This window comes from Primulina eburnea, chromosome 13 (genome assembly GCF_022965805.1).
Source record: "Primulina eburnea isolate SZY01 chromosome 13, ASM2296580v1, whole genome shotgun sequence".
NCBI lineage: Eukaryota > Viridiplantae > Streptophyta > Magnoliopsida > Lamiales > Gesneriaceae > Primulina > Primulina eburnea.
The window spans coordinates 27,988,777-28,006,319 of NC_133113.1; the positions used below are offsets into that span (position 1 = coordinate 27,988,777).

Here is a 17,543-nt window from a genome sequence, read left to right on the forward strand (position 1 = left end):
CATGTAAAGAAGAGACTGAGTTTCATGGTACAATGAAAGGGTGTGGTGTGCGACAAATTTGACTGTTGAAGTTGACACAGAAATTGATTTGCGTGTATATATTGAGTGGTTGTCGTGAGCAACTTTGGGGATGGCTGAGTTCAAGCATTTGGTGCTGGTGAAGTTCAAAGAAGAAGTGGTGGTGGAAGATGTTCTAAAAGAAATGGAGAAGCTTGTTTCTGAGATGGACATTGTCAAGTCCTTTGTGTGGTGAGTTTTCCTAATTGATGGCTGTATGTATATATTTTGATTCCATCTACAAAAAAAAAAAAGGAAAAGAAGGAAGAGTATTCAAACTGTAAGTTTTGGTATTACAGGGGACAAGACATAGAAAGCCTGGAAATGCTGAGACAAGGATTCACACATGCTTTCTTGATGACATTTGAGAAGAAGGATGATTTCACTGCATTTGCCAGCCACCCGAATCACGTCGAGTTCTCCGCAAAATTCTCGACCGTGATCGAAAAGGCTGTGCTGCTTGATTTCCCGGTTGTCACAGTCAAATCTCCTGCCTAGCTACCCGATCGACAACCTAATTAGCTTGTTGGACTACTACTACTTGTACTGCTACATATGTTATATGATATCAAGTGTGTCTTTTGTGCGTGATTTCGTGGAGAGTTTGTTTTTCATTAGTATGACATGACAACGTATTTTGGTATTACCAGATTTTAAATTTGCATCTGGTTTTTGTCTCTGTGGCTCGACCAAGTTGTGATGCATTTGCCAATAATAAGTTACATTTCTTTCCCACGTGTGTGCACTTCTGATATTTTGTCTTGTATCCCTGAGATAAATGTTCTAAGTTCACTGATCTCAAACGGGCAAAGGAACTCTTTCTTTCTCCCAACCATTGCTTTGTTTTCAAAATAGGGTTTGCAATCATGAAATTTAGTGGACATATTTGGAAGAGAGACGGACGGACTTGATGAAATTTAAGTATCTGAAATGATTCTTTATCAAACAAAACTTGGTATATTTTTATACACACACTTTCAAAATCAATATCAATATGTTAAAATGTACTTCTTGACCAGTTTTTTTTTTTGAAGAAACTGCATTATATAGTTCAAATGCTCGACCACTGGTGCTAATTTGGATTTTTTAAAATTATTTTTTCTTGTCGAGGTAGAATAGAGATTTTCTTCCCAAAGAAAACAGTGTAATAAAAGCCTAACTATAGTCAAGAGGATTCGAAATTTTGAATTTTACATAATATCACATACACTTTTATTTTATTTTATTTTATTTTTCATTAAATGAGGGGAGGGTGAAACATTAAGCCCTTGTACAAAAAAGTATATGAGATTCATACACAATTTTTTAAGGCAAAAATTTTAAGGCGCAGCTTAAGACAAGATCCTTGCCCATGGTGGTCTTACGAAAACCTTAATAACGAAAACTACAACACGATGTTTAGACCAAATTAAACAAGACCTTTTTTGTAATATTACAATCATAAAAAAATTTAGTGGCGAATTTTTATTTATTTTATGGAAGGGGACACCAAGAACATTGTCCTCTCGTACAATTAGGAGAAGATTGTGCACTGATGATGCTCTGGTAGATTAGGTGAGCTTGGATGGTCAATCTATCGAGCAAAGATGTATACTATCTTTGTGAAGATTTTGACCTGATAGAATGAGTCTGACCTGACATGATGGGATGAGCCCGGATGGTCTGGCCTAGTCTGTTCAAGTGATCTGGCCTGGTCTGCCGAGTGGTATGGCATGCCTTGATGGAATGACCCTGGGTGGTCTGTCCTGGTCTTCCCCGGTGATCAAGCTTGGTCTCCCAGGTGGTATGGCCTGTCCTGGTTTGCCCAGGTGATCTGACATGGTCTCCAGAGTGGTATGGCCCTGATCTCCAAGGTGCTCTGGCCTGCCTTGGTGGGATGACCTCAGATCAGACAATCTACACACATTCAACAAGATAATGTCAGTGGGACGCCAGAAGGGTTTCCTGACGTAGCCACTCCGACACTAAAGTTAGCATACAGTTTACCAAGTAGAGAGAGAATTTATTTAATACAGTAAATTTTCATGTCTCTCAAATGAGCATACATGTGTATTAATAGGGGTTAATATGCATCGATTACAATGCATGTACACTATTCATGATTAGACATATGCTCATGCCCTGTCCTTTGACGACTGTCCATGCCATGTCTTTTGTCATTAGGTATGGTGACCCATACTGGTAGGCCCAAACTGGTGATTAAGTGACCTGAACCCTAGTCAGGAGTGAGGACATTGGTCAGACGAGAGGACCCTGTCTAGATGAGAGGACCCTGGCTGTCACGCCTCGAAACTCGGGACTTGACACCGGCGTCGTTTACAATCACCCAATTGAAACAACAAGCCTTCTCGCAGCACAGTGTAAACCGAACCAGTTTATATCATAAATTCAAACGAAATAAACAATTGTCTTTTACATCCGAAAATCAACAAATGACAGAATTAAGTGCGAAAACGTCTTACAACTTATTAAATCATAAATTCGAACTATACTACTACTAGTACGGGTCGCGTGGATCACCATCCCCAAAACTGTTCGGACTCTTCGTCCTCAACCTGTTCTTCGGACGACTTATCTGAGAAGGTTGTAAGGGGTGAGTATTTGGGAATACTCAGCAAGTGGGGGATATCGAGCACAATATAAATCAACATGTAAAATTTCGAATTAATCATATGACTTGCATAACATTTTCGTACCACATGCATAAACATATATCAAGCACTGCAATTTATCGACCTTCTATGGTTTACTGATATCAGTCCCTAATTTTTACTCCTCTAAGGGGGCGAGGCCGTATAGCGGTTATATCCCCCACCGCGTAAGGGTACGTCATGGTTGGGATTCCCACCCATATACGGTTGACTCCTCACAGTGCGTTTAAAATCGTATGACAATGCAAGAAAGGTAGAAAGAAGATTGTACTCGACTATTTATTTTCTTTTAAAATTGAAAACATGCATACTCGAATCTGAAATTTTAAAGTTTGAAAATAGCCCACTTACAGTATATATTGATTGCTAAAACGTGGGTACTCGGCTTCAGGATTTGGATCGCTACTCGTTCTTCGATCGGGCGGTGCCTCGGCTTAAATTTTTGGACGGTTTAGAGACGATTTTTCAGCAGGGTTTCGCCTTGGTTTTCAGCTCAAATTTCGAGAATTTGAAGGGTGGGGAATGAGTGGGGTGATGGGGTATTTATAGGTGGAGGGAAGGGTGTTAAATATGGTGTTCAAATCATACCATAATTTGCATAATCTCTCAATATTTGACTCTCATTCCCTTGCCATAGATGTTGATTCATCTTCCATATTTCGAAAATATATCTACTTAAGTTAGGAGATTCACACTCTAATCCAATGGTCTAGATAAATTCGAAAAATCTAGGTTACCCGATTCAACGGCTGTGGTGCAATGTCTTGATGATTCTTGTCCAAGTTAACCAAGCATATAATCCTCACCAATCTTGGCATTTATCCTAGGGAAATTTTCGAAATTCTTGTATCATATTATACCTTAATTCTTCAACTTATGTAATATTCAACTCTTGCAAGAAAATCTCCTTCCTAATTTTCGAAAATTGTATGCTTAATCACAATATATCACTATAATATTGCATGTCCAATAGTATCTCTACATATCCCATAAAATATTCTCCCATGCACAAAATAAAATCTCATGCTAACATTTTCTTACAATTATTTAATTATAATGTGGATAAAATCCGGTCCTCACATCCCTCCCTCCTTATGAGAAGTTTCGTCCTCGAAACTTGAGTCGGCTTGGTCTCCAAACAGATAAGGATATTCCTTTCGCATCTTCTCTTCAACTTCCCAAGTTGCTTCTCTCTCTGTGTGGTTAGACCACTGCACTTTGACGTAGGGAATGATACGTCGTCTAAGCACTTGTTCCTTGGTGTCCACAATTCTGATAGGAACTTCTTCGTATTTCAGTTCTTTTCCCAAGTTTCCTTCCATTATGAGTGGTTCTACTTCCAGGATGTGGCTTGGGTCTGGGACGTATCTCCTTAGTTGAGAAACATGGAATACGTTGTGGATCCTTGACATGTTCGGTGGCAATGCCAGTCTGCATGTTAGTGTGCCCACTTTTTCCAAGATTTCAAAGGGTCCAACATAGCGAGGGTTCAGTTTTCCGGCCTTACTGAATCGGACAACTCCTCTCATAGGCGAGACTTTCACATACGCCTTCTCGCCCACGTTGAACTCTACCGGCCTTCTTTTCAGATCTGCCCAGCTCTTTTGTCGGTCCTGAGCTGCTTTGAGTTTCTCTCGGACAATCTTAACCTTGTCTACTGTCATCTGTACTAGCTCGGGTCCCACTATAGCTTTCTCTCCCACTTCATCCCAGTAAAGTGGTGATCGACATTTTCTGCCATACAGGGCTTCGTATGGAGCCATTCCGATGCTGCTGTGATAGCTGTTGTTGTAAGCAAACTCAATTAGGGGTAAATGAGTGCTCCAGTTGCTATTGAATTCCAGAGCGCATGCTCGCAGCATATCCTCTAAAGTTTGTATGGTCCTCTCCGTTTGCCCATCGGTTTGGGGGTGATAGGCAGTACTTAGGGTTACTTTCGTCCCCATGGCCTCTTGAAAGCTCTTCCAAAAGCGCGAGACGAACCTCGGATCTCTATCAGATAAGATGCTCACTGGTACTCCATGAAGTCTGACAATGTTGTCCATGTACAGTGAAGCCAACTTGTCGAGATTGTAATTCATGCGGACGGGTAGGAAGTGTGCAGTCTTGGTGAGTCTGTCCACGATTACCCATATACCGTCGTGGCTTTGCCTAGACTTTGGCAATCCTACCACGAAATCCATGGAGATATGCTCCCATTTCCACTCGGGGATTTCCAAAGGTTGCAGTAATCCTCCAGGTCGCTGATGTTCTGCTTTGACCTGCTGGCATACCTGACATCTAGAGACGAATTCAGCTACATCTCTCTTCATGCCATTCCACCAGAAGCTATTCTTGAGATCCATGTACATCTTCGTACTGCCTGGATGGACTGAGAATTTTGACTTGTGCGCTTCTGTCATTATCTCTCGGCGATGGTTATCACTGTCTGGCACACACAGTCTTCCTTTCATCCATAAGATTCCCTTGTCATCAATTTGATGATCCTGAGACTTCCCTTCTCTGACCTGTTCCTTAATTTTAGTCAGTACCGGGTCTTGATCTTTGTTTAACTTGACGGTCTCCTGCAGACATGGCCAGGCCGAGAGGGAAGCTAGAGTCATTTTTCCTGGGCCCTTCCGACTTAGCGCATCAGCCACTTTGTTTGCTTTACCCGGATGGTAACTTATGGTCAAGTCATAATCTTTCAGAAGTTCGATCCATCGCCTTTGCCTCATATTAAGTTCCTTTTGGGTGAACAAGTACTTGAGGCTCTGATGGTCTGTGAAGATTTCACATTTAGCACCATAGAGATAGTGCCTCCAAATCTTTAAGGCGAAGACAACCGCTGCTAGTTCCAGGTCATGAGTAGGATAATTCTGCTCGTGCGGTTTCAACTGTCTAGACGCATAGGCGATCACTCTTCCTTCTTGCATTAGTACGCATCCTAGACCGTCCTTAGAGGCGTCACTGTAAATCGTGAAATCCTTATTCTCTGCGGGCAAGATCAGCACTGGTGTGGACGCGAGTTTCTCTTTCAGCGTCTGGAAACTTTTCTCGCAATCCTCACTCCAGGTGAATTTTGAATTTTTCTGTGTGAGCTTCGTCAGTGGCACGGCTATCGAGGAGAACCCTTCGACGAATTTTCGGTAATATCCTGCCAATCCAAGAAAGCTTCTGATATCAGTGGCGTTCTTCGGTCTCGGCCACTCTGTAATTGCCTCTACTTTCCTTGGATCTACTGACACTCCTGTTCTCGAGATCACGTGTCCTAGAAATGACATACTTCTTAGCCAGAATTCACACTTGCTAAACTTAGCATAGAGCTTATTCTCTCTTAAGATTTGCAGAGCAAGGTGAAGGTGCTCTTCGTGGCTTGCCTCGTCAGGAGAATAGACGAGAATGTCGTCGATGAATACCACTATGAACTGATCAAGAAATGGCTTGAATACTCTGTTCATAAGGTCCATGAATGCTGCTGGTGCGTTGGTCAGACCAAAGGGCATCACTGTGAATTCGTAGTGCCCGTATCTGGTTCGAAAGGCTGTCTTGGGAATATCTTCAGCCCTGACCTTTAACTGATGATAACCGGTCCTCAGGTCCAGTTTAGAAAAGACGGCGGCTCCTTTAAGCTGATCGAACAGATCGTCTATCCGAGGTAGAGGGTACCTGTTCTTGATTGTGATCTTGTTCAATTCCCTGTAGTCGATGCATAATCTCATACTACCGTCCTTCTTCTTTACGAAGAGTACTGGAGCTCCCCACGGGGACACACTTGGTCGAATCTGCCTTTTATCTAGCAATTCTTGGAGTTGTTCCTTCAGCTCCTTGAGTTCGGCTGGTGCCATTCTGTATGGTGCCTTAGAGATTGGTGCCGCACCGGGAACCAGGTTGATCTCGAACTCCACCTCGCGGTCCGGGACTGTCCCTGAGAGTTCTTCTGGAAAAACATCGGGGAACTCTCTCACTATCGGGATGTCTTCCAGTTTCAGCTCGACTTCTTCTGTTACCTCACTGATCATTGCTAGGTAGATATCTTCTCCGGATTTCATGGCTTTCCAAGCTTGAGAGGCTGACAATAGTGATTTACGTCCCTTGGATTTACCGTGAAACACGACTTCTTCCTGATTTGGGGTTCGGAGTTTGACTTCCTTTCCCTTACAATCTACTATTGCACTGTTTCTCGCTAACCAATCCATCCCTAAGATGATGTCGAAATCGACCATGATCAACTGTATCAAGTCGACGCTAAAAGTCTGATTATTAATACTGATCTCACAATCTCTGTAAATCTCCTCAGTTTCTATAGCTCTACTCGTAGGTGTGGCTATTCGGAATGGTTCGGTTAGCTTATCAGGCCTACGTCCTAACTTCTTAGCAAATCTCTTAGACATAAAGGAATGGGTAGCACCGCAGTCAAATAATGCATAGGCAGGTACTGATTGAATTAGAATGGTACCTGACACGACTTCAGTTGCGTCATCAGCCTCTTCCTGAGTCATGGCAAAGATCCTAGCATTGGGTTTATCCTCTTTTGGTTTACTAGGGCCTGCTCCCGGATTTGGCCCAGTTCCTCTGTTTGGCCCTGCTGGTCGGTTGGCAGCGGTAGGACATTCTGCAATTCGGTGCCCCGCTTTCCCACATCCAAAACACACACCACTTGCCCTTCGGCATTCCCCCGAGTGCTTGAAGCCACATGTTGAGCATGGCTTGAGTCCTTGGTAGTTATTGGCGGGGAATTTCCCTGAGGGAGGTCCACCTGACTGATTGGGCCTCTTGAACACTGGTTTTCCCTGGGAAGGCTGGCTGACAGGGGGTCGCTTGTTCCTGTTTTCCCCTTCTCTCCGACGAATATCAGCTTCGGCTCGGATAGCCGCCCCCATCAAGTCTGAAAAGTTGGTAGGTTGGTAGACTGCCAGAGCGGATTGGATTCTGCTGTTCAACCCCTTCTTAAATCGGTGTAATTTCAGAACTTCATCCGCCATAATTGCAGGAGCATAAGAACCCAGGGCATTGAACTGAGAGGTGTATTCCACTACTGACATATCTGGGGCCTGACTGAGATTCTCAAACTCACTTAACTTCTGCAGTCTGACTTCTGCCGGGTAGTACTGTTTCAGAAATGTTTCTCGGAAGATACGCCATGTGATTGGCCCCGCAGCGGTCATGGCTGGCGAGACTGCTTCCCACCATTTAGCTGCCTTGTCTTCCAGGAAAGGTACTACCACGTCCACCTTTAGGGCATCTGGGACTTCCAATAGTCTTAACTGAGTTTCCACACTCTTTAGCCAGTTCTGGCTAACTTCAGGATCGGCAGCGCCACTGAAAGTTGGGCACCTATTCTTGCGCAAAGACTCGTAATGAAACTTGACCCCATGCTGTGGTGGAGGTGGGGGCTGCTGATTAGCATTGGGGTTCACCAACCCCTGAAGTGTAGTTGCCACGATCGTGGCTATAGCCATTAAGTCTGCCTGGTTGAGGTTGAACTGGGGTGGAGGCCCGTTGCCTTCTTCATTAGTGTCGTCGTTGTTGTTGTTGTTGTTAGCATAACGGGGGTTGCGGTTCTGTCTCGGTGGTCTACCGGCCATTTCCTACAAGTTAAACGCTTCTAAGAATTTGTTGTATAAATCAACAAGATTGAATAGATAAGTTATGCTGGAACAACTGAGTAAATAAGCAAACATAATTTGAATATCAATGCACGACTGAGATAAATAATAATCATACTTTATTAATTTTTGAATTCGAAGAAACAACTGACTGAACAAATTGTACTGAATGGAAATAAGTATTGCTGACTGAAAATAAAATAGCAACAATGGAAGGATAAACTCCTAGTAATAAGGAAAAGTCACTAAGATGATCTAATCGTCTAACTCTCCATCTCCTACTGCAGCTATCGGCTCATCTATCTCAATAGGCTCCTCTTCTTCTGGCTCTTCCTCCGGCTCTTCCTCCTGCAGTACCTCAACCATGTGAGTAAGATTGGCGTTTTCTGTACTGAGCTGTGCGTTTGCTGCGTTGAGCTGGGCCACCTGCATCTTCCACTCATGAGCATTTGCCTCTGCCTCGTCCAACAGATCTACGGTACTCTGGTAGCGTAGCTCGTAACCCTCCTTATTTTCCTTGATCTTATTCTTTAGAGCTTCAGCTTGCTGGACCAAGCGCTGGTTCACATATGCTAGACTGTTCATGGCCTCACAAGAATTTTCTAGCCTTCTCTTACCTCTGGCATTCTGCTGCTTCTCCTCTTCAAGTTCCTTGCGATAGCGATCCGCATCCTCTTGTAGCTTCCCATTTTGATACTTACACTGTTCTATGACATCCCGTAGGTCCATGTTATCTCCCCTAACTAGTTCCCCCTGATAGATAGACTGATTAAGGTGGACTTGAATCTCTTCTTTCTCGGCGGTTAAGGCTTCGACCTCACTCCTCCTCTCGCTTAATCGGGCTCTAAGTCGCCGAATCTGGCGTGACTGGTAGTGAAGGGCAAGCTCCTTCAGACGAAGGGCAGCTTGGAAACGAGTACGGGGTCGCAGGGGAGTAGATGGAGCCATTTCCTGAAATCAAAAACGGAAATGCTCAGAATCCGAAATAGACAGTATATAACAAGTGAAAATATGCAATACATATGAAATTTTCGAAATTTAAATGAATATATAAATTTTTTTTTTTTTTTTTTTCCAAAAATGGAAAGTTTGGAATTAGACATATGGGTTCGAAGCATATGTCGAGAGGATTCCAGAACAGTTGACGGAATCGAATTTGGAGTTTCCTACGAAAAGTCCTAGGGGTTACAAAACTTTCCTAAAACGGCAAAATCGAGGTTTCGGAGGCCTAAACGAAGGAATTTCGCGATTTTTCGCTGGGGCTCCCGATTAGGGTCGGGAGTCTTGATCGTTGGGCCGTTTCGGAGGGGATACCATCGGCCTCGAGTTAAAATTCCACCGAAAATTTTAGGGTTTTTTTTTTTTTTTTGAAAATCGATTTTTCCCAACCGGACTATGAACCTGGCGGCTCTGATACCACTTAAATGTCACGCCCCGAAACTCGGGACTTGACACCGGCGTCGTTTACAATCACCCAATTGAAACAACAAGCCTTCTCGCAGCACAGTATAAACCGAACCAGTTTATATCATAAATTCAAACGAAATAAACAATTGTCTTTTACATCCGAAAATCAACAAATGACAGAATTAAGTGCGAAAACGTCTTACAACTTATTAAATCATAAATTCGAACTATACTACTACTAGTACGGGTCGCGTGGATCACCATCCCCAAAACTGTTCGGACTCTTCGTCCTCAACCTGTTCTTCGGACGACTTATCTGGGAAGGTTGTAAGGGGTGAGTATTTGGGAATACTCAGCAAGTGGGGGATATCGAGCACAATATAAATCAACATGTAAAATTTCGAATTAATCATATGACTTGCATAACATTTTCGTACCACATGCATAAACATATATCAAGCACTGCAATTTATCGACCTTCTATGGTTTACTGATATCAGTCCCTAATTTTTACTCCTCTAAGGGGGCGAGGCCGTATAGCGGTTATATCCCCCACCGCGTAAGGGTACGTCATGGTTGGGATTCCCACCCATATACGGTTGACTCCTCACAGTGCGTTTAAAATCGTATGACAATGCAAGAAAGGTAGAAAGAAGATTGTACTCGACTATTTATTTTCTTTTAAAATTGAAAACATGCATACTCGAATCTGAAATTTTAAAGTTTGAAAATAGCCCACTTACAGTATATATTGATTGCTAAAACGTGGGTACTCGGCTTCAGGATTTGGATCGCTACTCGTTCTTCGATCGGGCGGTGCCTCGGCTTAAATTTTTGGACGGTTTAGAGACGATTTTTCAGCAGGGTTTCGCCTTGGTTTTCAGCTCAAATTTCGAGAATTTGAAGGGTGGGGAATGAGTGGGGTGATGGGGTATTTATAGGTGGAGGGAAGGGTGTTAAATATGGTGTTCAAATCATACCATAATTTGCATAATCTCTCAATATTTGACTCTCATTCCCTTGCCATAGATGTTGATTCATCTTCCATATTTCGAAAATATATCTACTTAAGTTAGGAGATTCACACTCTAATCCAATGGTCTAGATAAATTCGAAAAATCTAGGTTACCCGATTCAACGGCTGTGGTGCAATGTCTTGATGATTCTTGTCCAAGTTAACCAAGCATATAATCCTCACCAATCTTGGCATTTATCCTAGGGAAATTTTCGAAATTCTTGTATCATATTATACCTTAATTCTTCAACTTATGTAATATTCAACTCTTGCAAGAAAATCTCCTTCCTAATTTTCGAAAATTGTATGCTTAATCACAATATATCACTATAATATTGCATGTCCAATAGTATCTCTACATATCCCATAAAATATTCTCCCATGCACAAAATAAAATCTCATGCTAACATTTTCTTACAATTATTTAATTATAATGTGGATAAAATCCGGTCCTCACACTGGCCGAGCTAGAGTACCATGTTCGGGCTAAAGTATCATGTCCGTGCTAAAGGACCCTGGTAATGGCAGAGCCAGAAATATGGCTCCGTCCGAGCTGTAATTTTAAACTTTAAAATATTTTAATATTTTAAATTGATATATCCGGGCTAATATCATATTATTCCAAAATTATACAAAATTTACATAGACATTTAAAAAAAAAAATTGGGCTAGGGTAAAGAACCATGTGGCTCCGCCTCTGGACCCTGATCGTGCGAAAGTATTATGTCCGGGCTAGAGTACCCTATCTAAATTTTATTTATGCTCTACTATTTGCAGCAAATGAAAATTTGGCTTGGTTAAGTTTTTTTTTTCCGCGCGAGTCTAAAAATGACCCGAGCTCTTTCCAAGTTATCACCATGTATAAACAAGAAGTGTATGTCTGTCAAGATTGGGATAGATGAACATTAAAAACACATAAGAAATAATGGGTTACATCCGTTTACTGTATCGAAAACTACCAGCTGTGTAGCCGGAAGAGTCTTCCAGATCAAAATTCGATGGACCCGTGACTTGTGGACCAAGGTTATGCAGATGGGAATGTTCATCTGTCAACTCCTTCAAATTTATTTATTTATTTATTTATATTTTTGAGGAGAAGATTTGCAACACGGAGTCTCGAACTCCGACACTTCGTCTTATATTTGGGACCTGGTGCCATTGTGACCTCGTCCTTTCAAATTTATTTATTTATGATATTTTTGGGGTGGAAGATTACAACTCGAAATCTCGAAATCAATAGTCAATACCAAGTTCTATGTTGGGATGCCCGTGCCCTGTCACATCTCTCATTAATGATAATAGAAATTTGTGGTAATTGGTAAATATTTATTCACCTCCCTTCCGCCACTGAGTAGTTTTTTGTGTACTTGCAAACAGGAGTACTGAATTCTACAATTTTCACAGTTCTAGGAAAAAAAATTAACGTGATGGAATTCGATATTATTCTTAAAAAATCAGAATGAATCTCATACCATGTACTTTTTATCATTAAATTTTCTAGCTAATCTGAAATATATATATATATATATATATATATATATATATATATATATATATAGAAGCATTCACATGTGAATTAAGATAAGCAGAAACTTTAAATTTTCGTACTAAATGATTTTCTTGCAGGCATAGATCATTAACGAAAACTCTACTTTATCTTCGTCCTTGTGCGCCATCTTCTCTTCCAGCCACAATCGGCTGTTGTCGAACCCAGTTCGAGTCCTGAACATGAACACCCCACACCCCGATCCTGGATTGTAGAACCAATCATGAACATCCCACATCAAATCAATGAGCAATCCGTCCAAGAAAATCGTTTGATTCCCCCGGAAATTCCATTGCAGTCTCTTCACATGAGTCACCATCTTTTTATCAATGGAAACAGACAGCGCCGGGTACTTAAATCTTTCATCTTCCCCGCTGCAGCGTATCGAAATCTCATGAGAAGATCCAGTCTCGCAGAACCGAACCTTGGTCGAATAAAGGGTGTTGCCTGAATAATGCTCTTGACGCGTGATCAATGAGAATTTAGCCATTTTGTTGCAGGAAGTCTTCATCTTCTTTCTTGTAGCTTCTTCCACCTTGTCACCAAGAATCAGGCCTAGTTCTGAATCAACTGTGATGAAGACATAATAGCCATCCACGGGTTCGGGCCCTGTTAGGTACCTGGCGGTTGAAAGATCCCAGAAAAGCTCAATTTTACAGCTATCAAATTCAATCGATTTGCTGCCTTTCAACCTTCGAAACAACCGCGAATTCGTGTTGAGTTTGATAGAGCTTGATGGATCTATGCCAAAGAATACATTCAGGCCTTGAAATAAACTGTTCTTGCACCATGTGAGTGTAACTAAAATCTGTTTTTGAGTGGAGAGAACTATCCTATATATACAAGTGACAGCATTTTGAATTGAAGGAGTTAAATTTGTAGAAATACAAGAGCTGTTTGAGTAAGCAGAACAAGAAGTTTCAGTGACTTGGACTGCATATTCAGTTAAACAGGACGCAAAATTTATCATGTTTCCCGGGGAGATATTAAAGATCTTCTAACTTTTGGAATCAGATGTTTTGGAGAAAGGGAATTCAAGGAAGAGGAACGAAGGGACATAGTACAATTTTGGAATAGAAAATCTCTAATTTTGCTGCTTGATTTCTCATCGTTTCATTAGAGACAGATAAAATGTTATGAAAAATGAATAAAAACTGTCGATGCATAAATATAAGGAATATGGACAGAATGTATTTAATGCAGCAGTGTAATGAAAATGGCAGCTAGCGTTGCTTTGTTTTTTATTTATACAGATATATAAATAATGTTACTTTAACTGTTTTTTTAGGTATTCTTAAGAATCGGTCATTAGTCAGTGGTCGTAACTAGAAATCATAAAACATAAAGTCGAAAAAGAAACATGGTAAATAAGCGAGTATACTTTGGAGAAAAATGGTCAATTTAGGACCAACCATCCTACTTATGTTGTATTCGTACTAGATATTTGTTGATTTTTTTTTTTAAATAAAAGATTTTATGGATTTACAAATTTTTATTGTCTTTTGCAAAAACTTATGTATTTCTAAAGATTTTCACCGAATTTTGTGGAATTTTATCACTTGACTTTTAAACTCCATAAAAGTCATTCAAAGTATATAACTAATAGGCACTCCTTAATATTTTGTCATAATATAGTTATACAAAATAATAGGAATATGTCTCTTGTGAGACAGTCTCATTGATTTTTTTCGTGAAATTGGTCAACTTGATTCTTAATTAAAGTGAAAAGTAATATTTATAGTATAAAAAATAATAATTTTTCAAGATTTCGATTAGATTAAAGATTCATCTCACAAATTGAAATGTGTCACCATCTCAAATAAACTTTTGTGAAATTGTAGAATGATAATTTATCTTATTTATTACACACGCACGTATTTTTGGTTAAGATCATGTTCCAAATAAATTATAGTGGGTTTATAGATATTTGAAATTCAAATTTCGAAAGAGATTATTATTAGAGTAAATGTCGTCAAGTCAATGGTTGGCTAGAGAATTTATTGAATCGAGTGTAATAAACAATCTTTATTTAAATATAATTTAAATTTTTATGGTTTCATTTTGCTTTATCAGAATACTCATGCAATCAGCATAGATAAAGTCTTTGATTATACTTTAATATGAATGAATCGTAATTTGATCGTGAAACTCATTTGTAAATATTGTGTTCTAAATTCTTTCCTAGTTAATTCAGCCGCCTAAAAATAAGAATATAGGCCGATTGAGGTTAAGACTAGCATCTGTGATGTTGTGTACCATGTTTCGTGATAAGAGCATAGAGATGTCAAATCATGCAGATGGATAATCATACGATGATTGTACTGAACATCTCTCCCTCGGACTTTCCAAGTGGTTATCATTCATCGAGAGGAAATGTTTGTGGTTGTGATTGTACGTGATTAGTACTCCTCACGACCCGAGACAACACTGAGACTCTACATACTAGGATTGTGCTTTGACTCGTTTACCGACTCCGTAAGGATCACAAGGTGGCGAAGTCGGGTGCCATTGCGAAATGTGTAGGAGCCAGGGCATTGTAGTCGAGAATTCACCTCTCACCTATGGGTATAGATATCCTATGTGATCTAACGAAATAATAATGCATGAAATTTCTGGCCAGAGTATGAGATGTACATTAGAGAAGGAGTTCTCTAGTTGTGCATGCGATGCCGCTATGAATATTTCATGATTGTATCACATAGCTATTGAATCTAATATGCAACCCTCGATGAACCAATAGTTGCATATTCGATCGGGATATATGATGTGAAGGGATTATATTGTACGTTAATCATAACCGACTAGTTCTTGTAAGTACTATCACTGATACCTAGGAAATTATGAGGTGATACTACTAAACGCTCTTACCATGATTCGATGGGTTTAATCAGAAAAATGATTTCTGACATTCTCATGACCAAATGTTGGTGCATGAAATGAGGCAAATTGGGGTATGCCTGAATAAAGGAAAATGTCCTGAACCACAAAGATTTGTGAACTCACGGCTAGCTGTATCCCTGAACCATTGCGGGTCACACAAGTTGTAGTACCCAAAATCAGTACACGTATACCCCATGCATTTATTTAATTGTTAAATTATTTATTTAATTTTAAAATGAGTTTTAACGATGCGTGAATTATTTAAATGCATTATTTTAAATTATTTATGTTTATGTGATGTACGTTAAAATATTTTCTTGAGTTTAATGTTTCAGACGATTATTCGAAGCGAGATCGAGGAAAAGAGACTGGTGACGATTTTGGCAATTTTTAAATGTGGTATATTATTTTAAGTTAAGGATGGGACATTTTAAATAATTTATTAAGTTTTAGCATTTTAAAGCTTGATTATTTATTTAGTGATTTTAGAATTTTAAAACTTTTAAAGATTTATTACATGTGCATTTTATTTTAATTTAAGGGATTTTGTTAAAGTTAGAGGTGGATTAGCATTTTAATTAGTTTTAAATTACTAATTAAGCAATTTATTTTCCTAATTAACATCCCTAATCCCCTCCCCACTACCCAAACTCACGCGCACACCTATTTTCACACATACACACACACTCACGTACAAACACACACACAATTCCTTCACGCTCTATTTTCAGATTTTTTAATATTTTTGAGAGAGAAAACTAGGGTTCTTGGTGTCTAGTGCAGCCGCCCTATTTCCTCAGCAATTCCAACAAATTTTCGTGTGTTTTCTTCAAGGATTTTAGCGCCACGTTCATCCCGGATCAACCCTCACTCCGTCTCCGCTTCGGTATCGTCGGTTCGGTAAATTTTAATATCAAAAAGCATGTATATTCTTTCGTTTCTGAACATCCCTAATCATACGATGATTGTACCGAACATCCCTATTCATCGAGAGGAAAAGTATGTGGTTGTGATTGTATGTGATTAGTCCTTACGATCCGAGACAACACTAAGGTTCTACATACTAGGATTGTACTTTGACTCGTTTAATGACTCCGTGAAGATCACTAGGTGGCGAGGTTGGGTGCAATTGCGAAATGTGTAGGAGCCAATACATTGTAGTCGGGAATTAACCTCTCAGCTACAAGTGTGGATATCATATGTAATCTAACGAGATAATAGTACATGAAATCTCTGGCCATAGTGTGAGATGTACATTAGGGAAGGAGTTCTCTAGTTGTGCATGCGATGATACTATGAATATTTCATGAACGTATCGCATAGCTATCGAATCTAATACGTAACCCTCGATGAACCAATGGTTGCAGATTCTATCGAGATATATGAGATGAAGGGACCGTGTTGTACGTTAATCATAACTGACTGGTTCCTGCAGGCACTATCACGTATACGTAGGGAATCATGGGCCAATACTACTAGACGCTCTTACCATGATTCGATGGGTTTAATCAGAAAATCGTTTCTGACATTCTCATGACCAAATGTTGGTGCATGAAATGGGGAAAATTGGGGTAAGCCCGAAAAAAGGAAAACGTCTTGAATCACAAAGAGTTGTGAACTTACGGCTAGCTATATCCCTGAACTATTGAGGGTCACACAAGCACTTGATCATTTTGTTCTCGTTGGGAGAATAAATTCAACGAGTTGAATTTATATAAAATTATGATATAGTAAATTCAAGGATTTGAATTTATGATAATTAAATTTTGAGAGAATAAATTCAAATTAGTCCAATTAGTATGGAGGAACTAAATTCAAATTATTCAAATCACCATTAAGAACTTTATTTATTTAATATGTTTGACTTGTACTCCACAAGCCATTAAAGTTAATTATGGAACTTAAATCTTATATTATGAAAATTAGGTCATGAAGACATGATTTAAGTAGGAGACTTGAAACCCTAGCCTCCACAATTCCAAATTTTCGAAAACTCCTCCACTCTCCTCCAAGAATTCGGCCACCTCAAAAGAAAGTTTAGGGTTTTAAGCCACCTCTCGAGTTTTTGATCTCAACGAAAACTTCTTCTAAATATTCTAATGCTATATATTTAGAAGATGGACTAATCTTCTATTCGTGGACCGAATTGGAAGATTGACGAAAGGAGATTTGAAGAACGTACGTAGGTATATACAACAATATCTACGTTCCCTTATACCGACGTAGTTGGAGCCAAGTGAAAATTCACTAAAAGTATATTACTAAACATTCTAAGTATGTTTATTTAATTTAAATTATATGAATGTCCAAATATTTTGAATTGTCAAAATAAAATAAAAAAATCTAAACCGATTTGGACACGAAAAAACCATGAACCCAACAATTATATATTGTGGTCC

The 17,543-nt window shown here is 39.7% G+C and overlaps 3 protein-coding genes across 3 annotated transcripts; 1 reads left to right on the forward strand and 2 right to left on the reverse strand.

The window, feature by feature from the left end:
* On the forward strand, positions 1–736 carry LOC140809225 (stress-response A/B barrel domain-containing protein At5g22580-like). The gene is made up of 2 exons (XM_073166757.1): positions 1–249; positions 357–736. The coding sequence occupies exons 1-2, from the start codon at positions 131–133 to the stop codon at positions 553–555; spliced, it is 318 nt and encodes a 105-aa protein (XP_073022858.1). The 5' UTR covers positions 1–130; the 3' UTR covers positions 556–736.
* Positions 737–4,538: 3,802 nt separating this feature from the next.
* Positions 4,539–8,275, reverse strand: LOC140810438 (uncharacterized). The gene is made up of 4 exons (XM_073168297.1): positions 6,477–8,275; positions 5,534–6,386; positions 4,982–5,461; positions 4,539–4,700 (listed from the first exon to the last, which is right to left on the reverse strand). Exons 1-4 carry the CDS (start codon positions 8,273–8,275, stop codon positions 4,539–4,541), a joined length of 3,294 nt encoding a protein of 1,097 aa, XP_073024398.1.
* A 3,967-nt stretch (positions 8,276–12,242) lies between these two features.
* LOC140810758 (uncharacterized) lies at positions 12,243–13,490 on the reverse strand. The gene has a single exon (XM_073168639.1). It carries the CDS (start codon positions 13,232–13,234, stop codon positions 12,326–12,328), a length of 909 nt encoding a protein of 302 aa, XP_073024740.1. The 5' UTR covers positions 13,235–13,490; the 3' UTR covers positions 12,243–12,325.
* Positions 13,491–17,543: the final 4,053 nt, after the last annotated feature.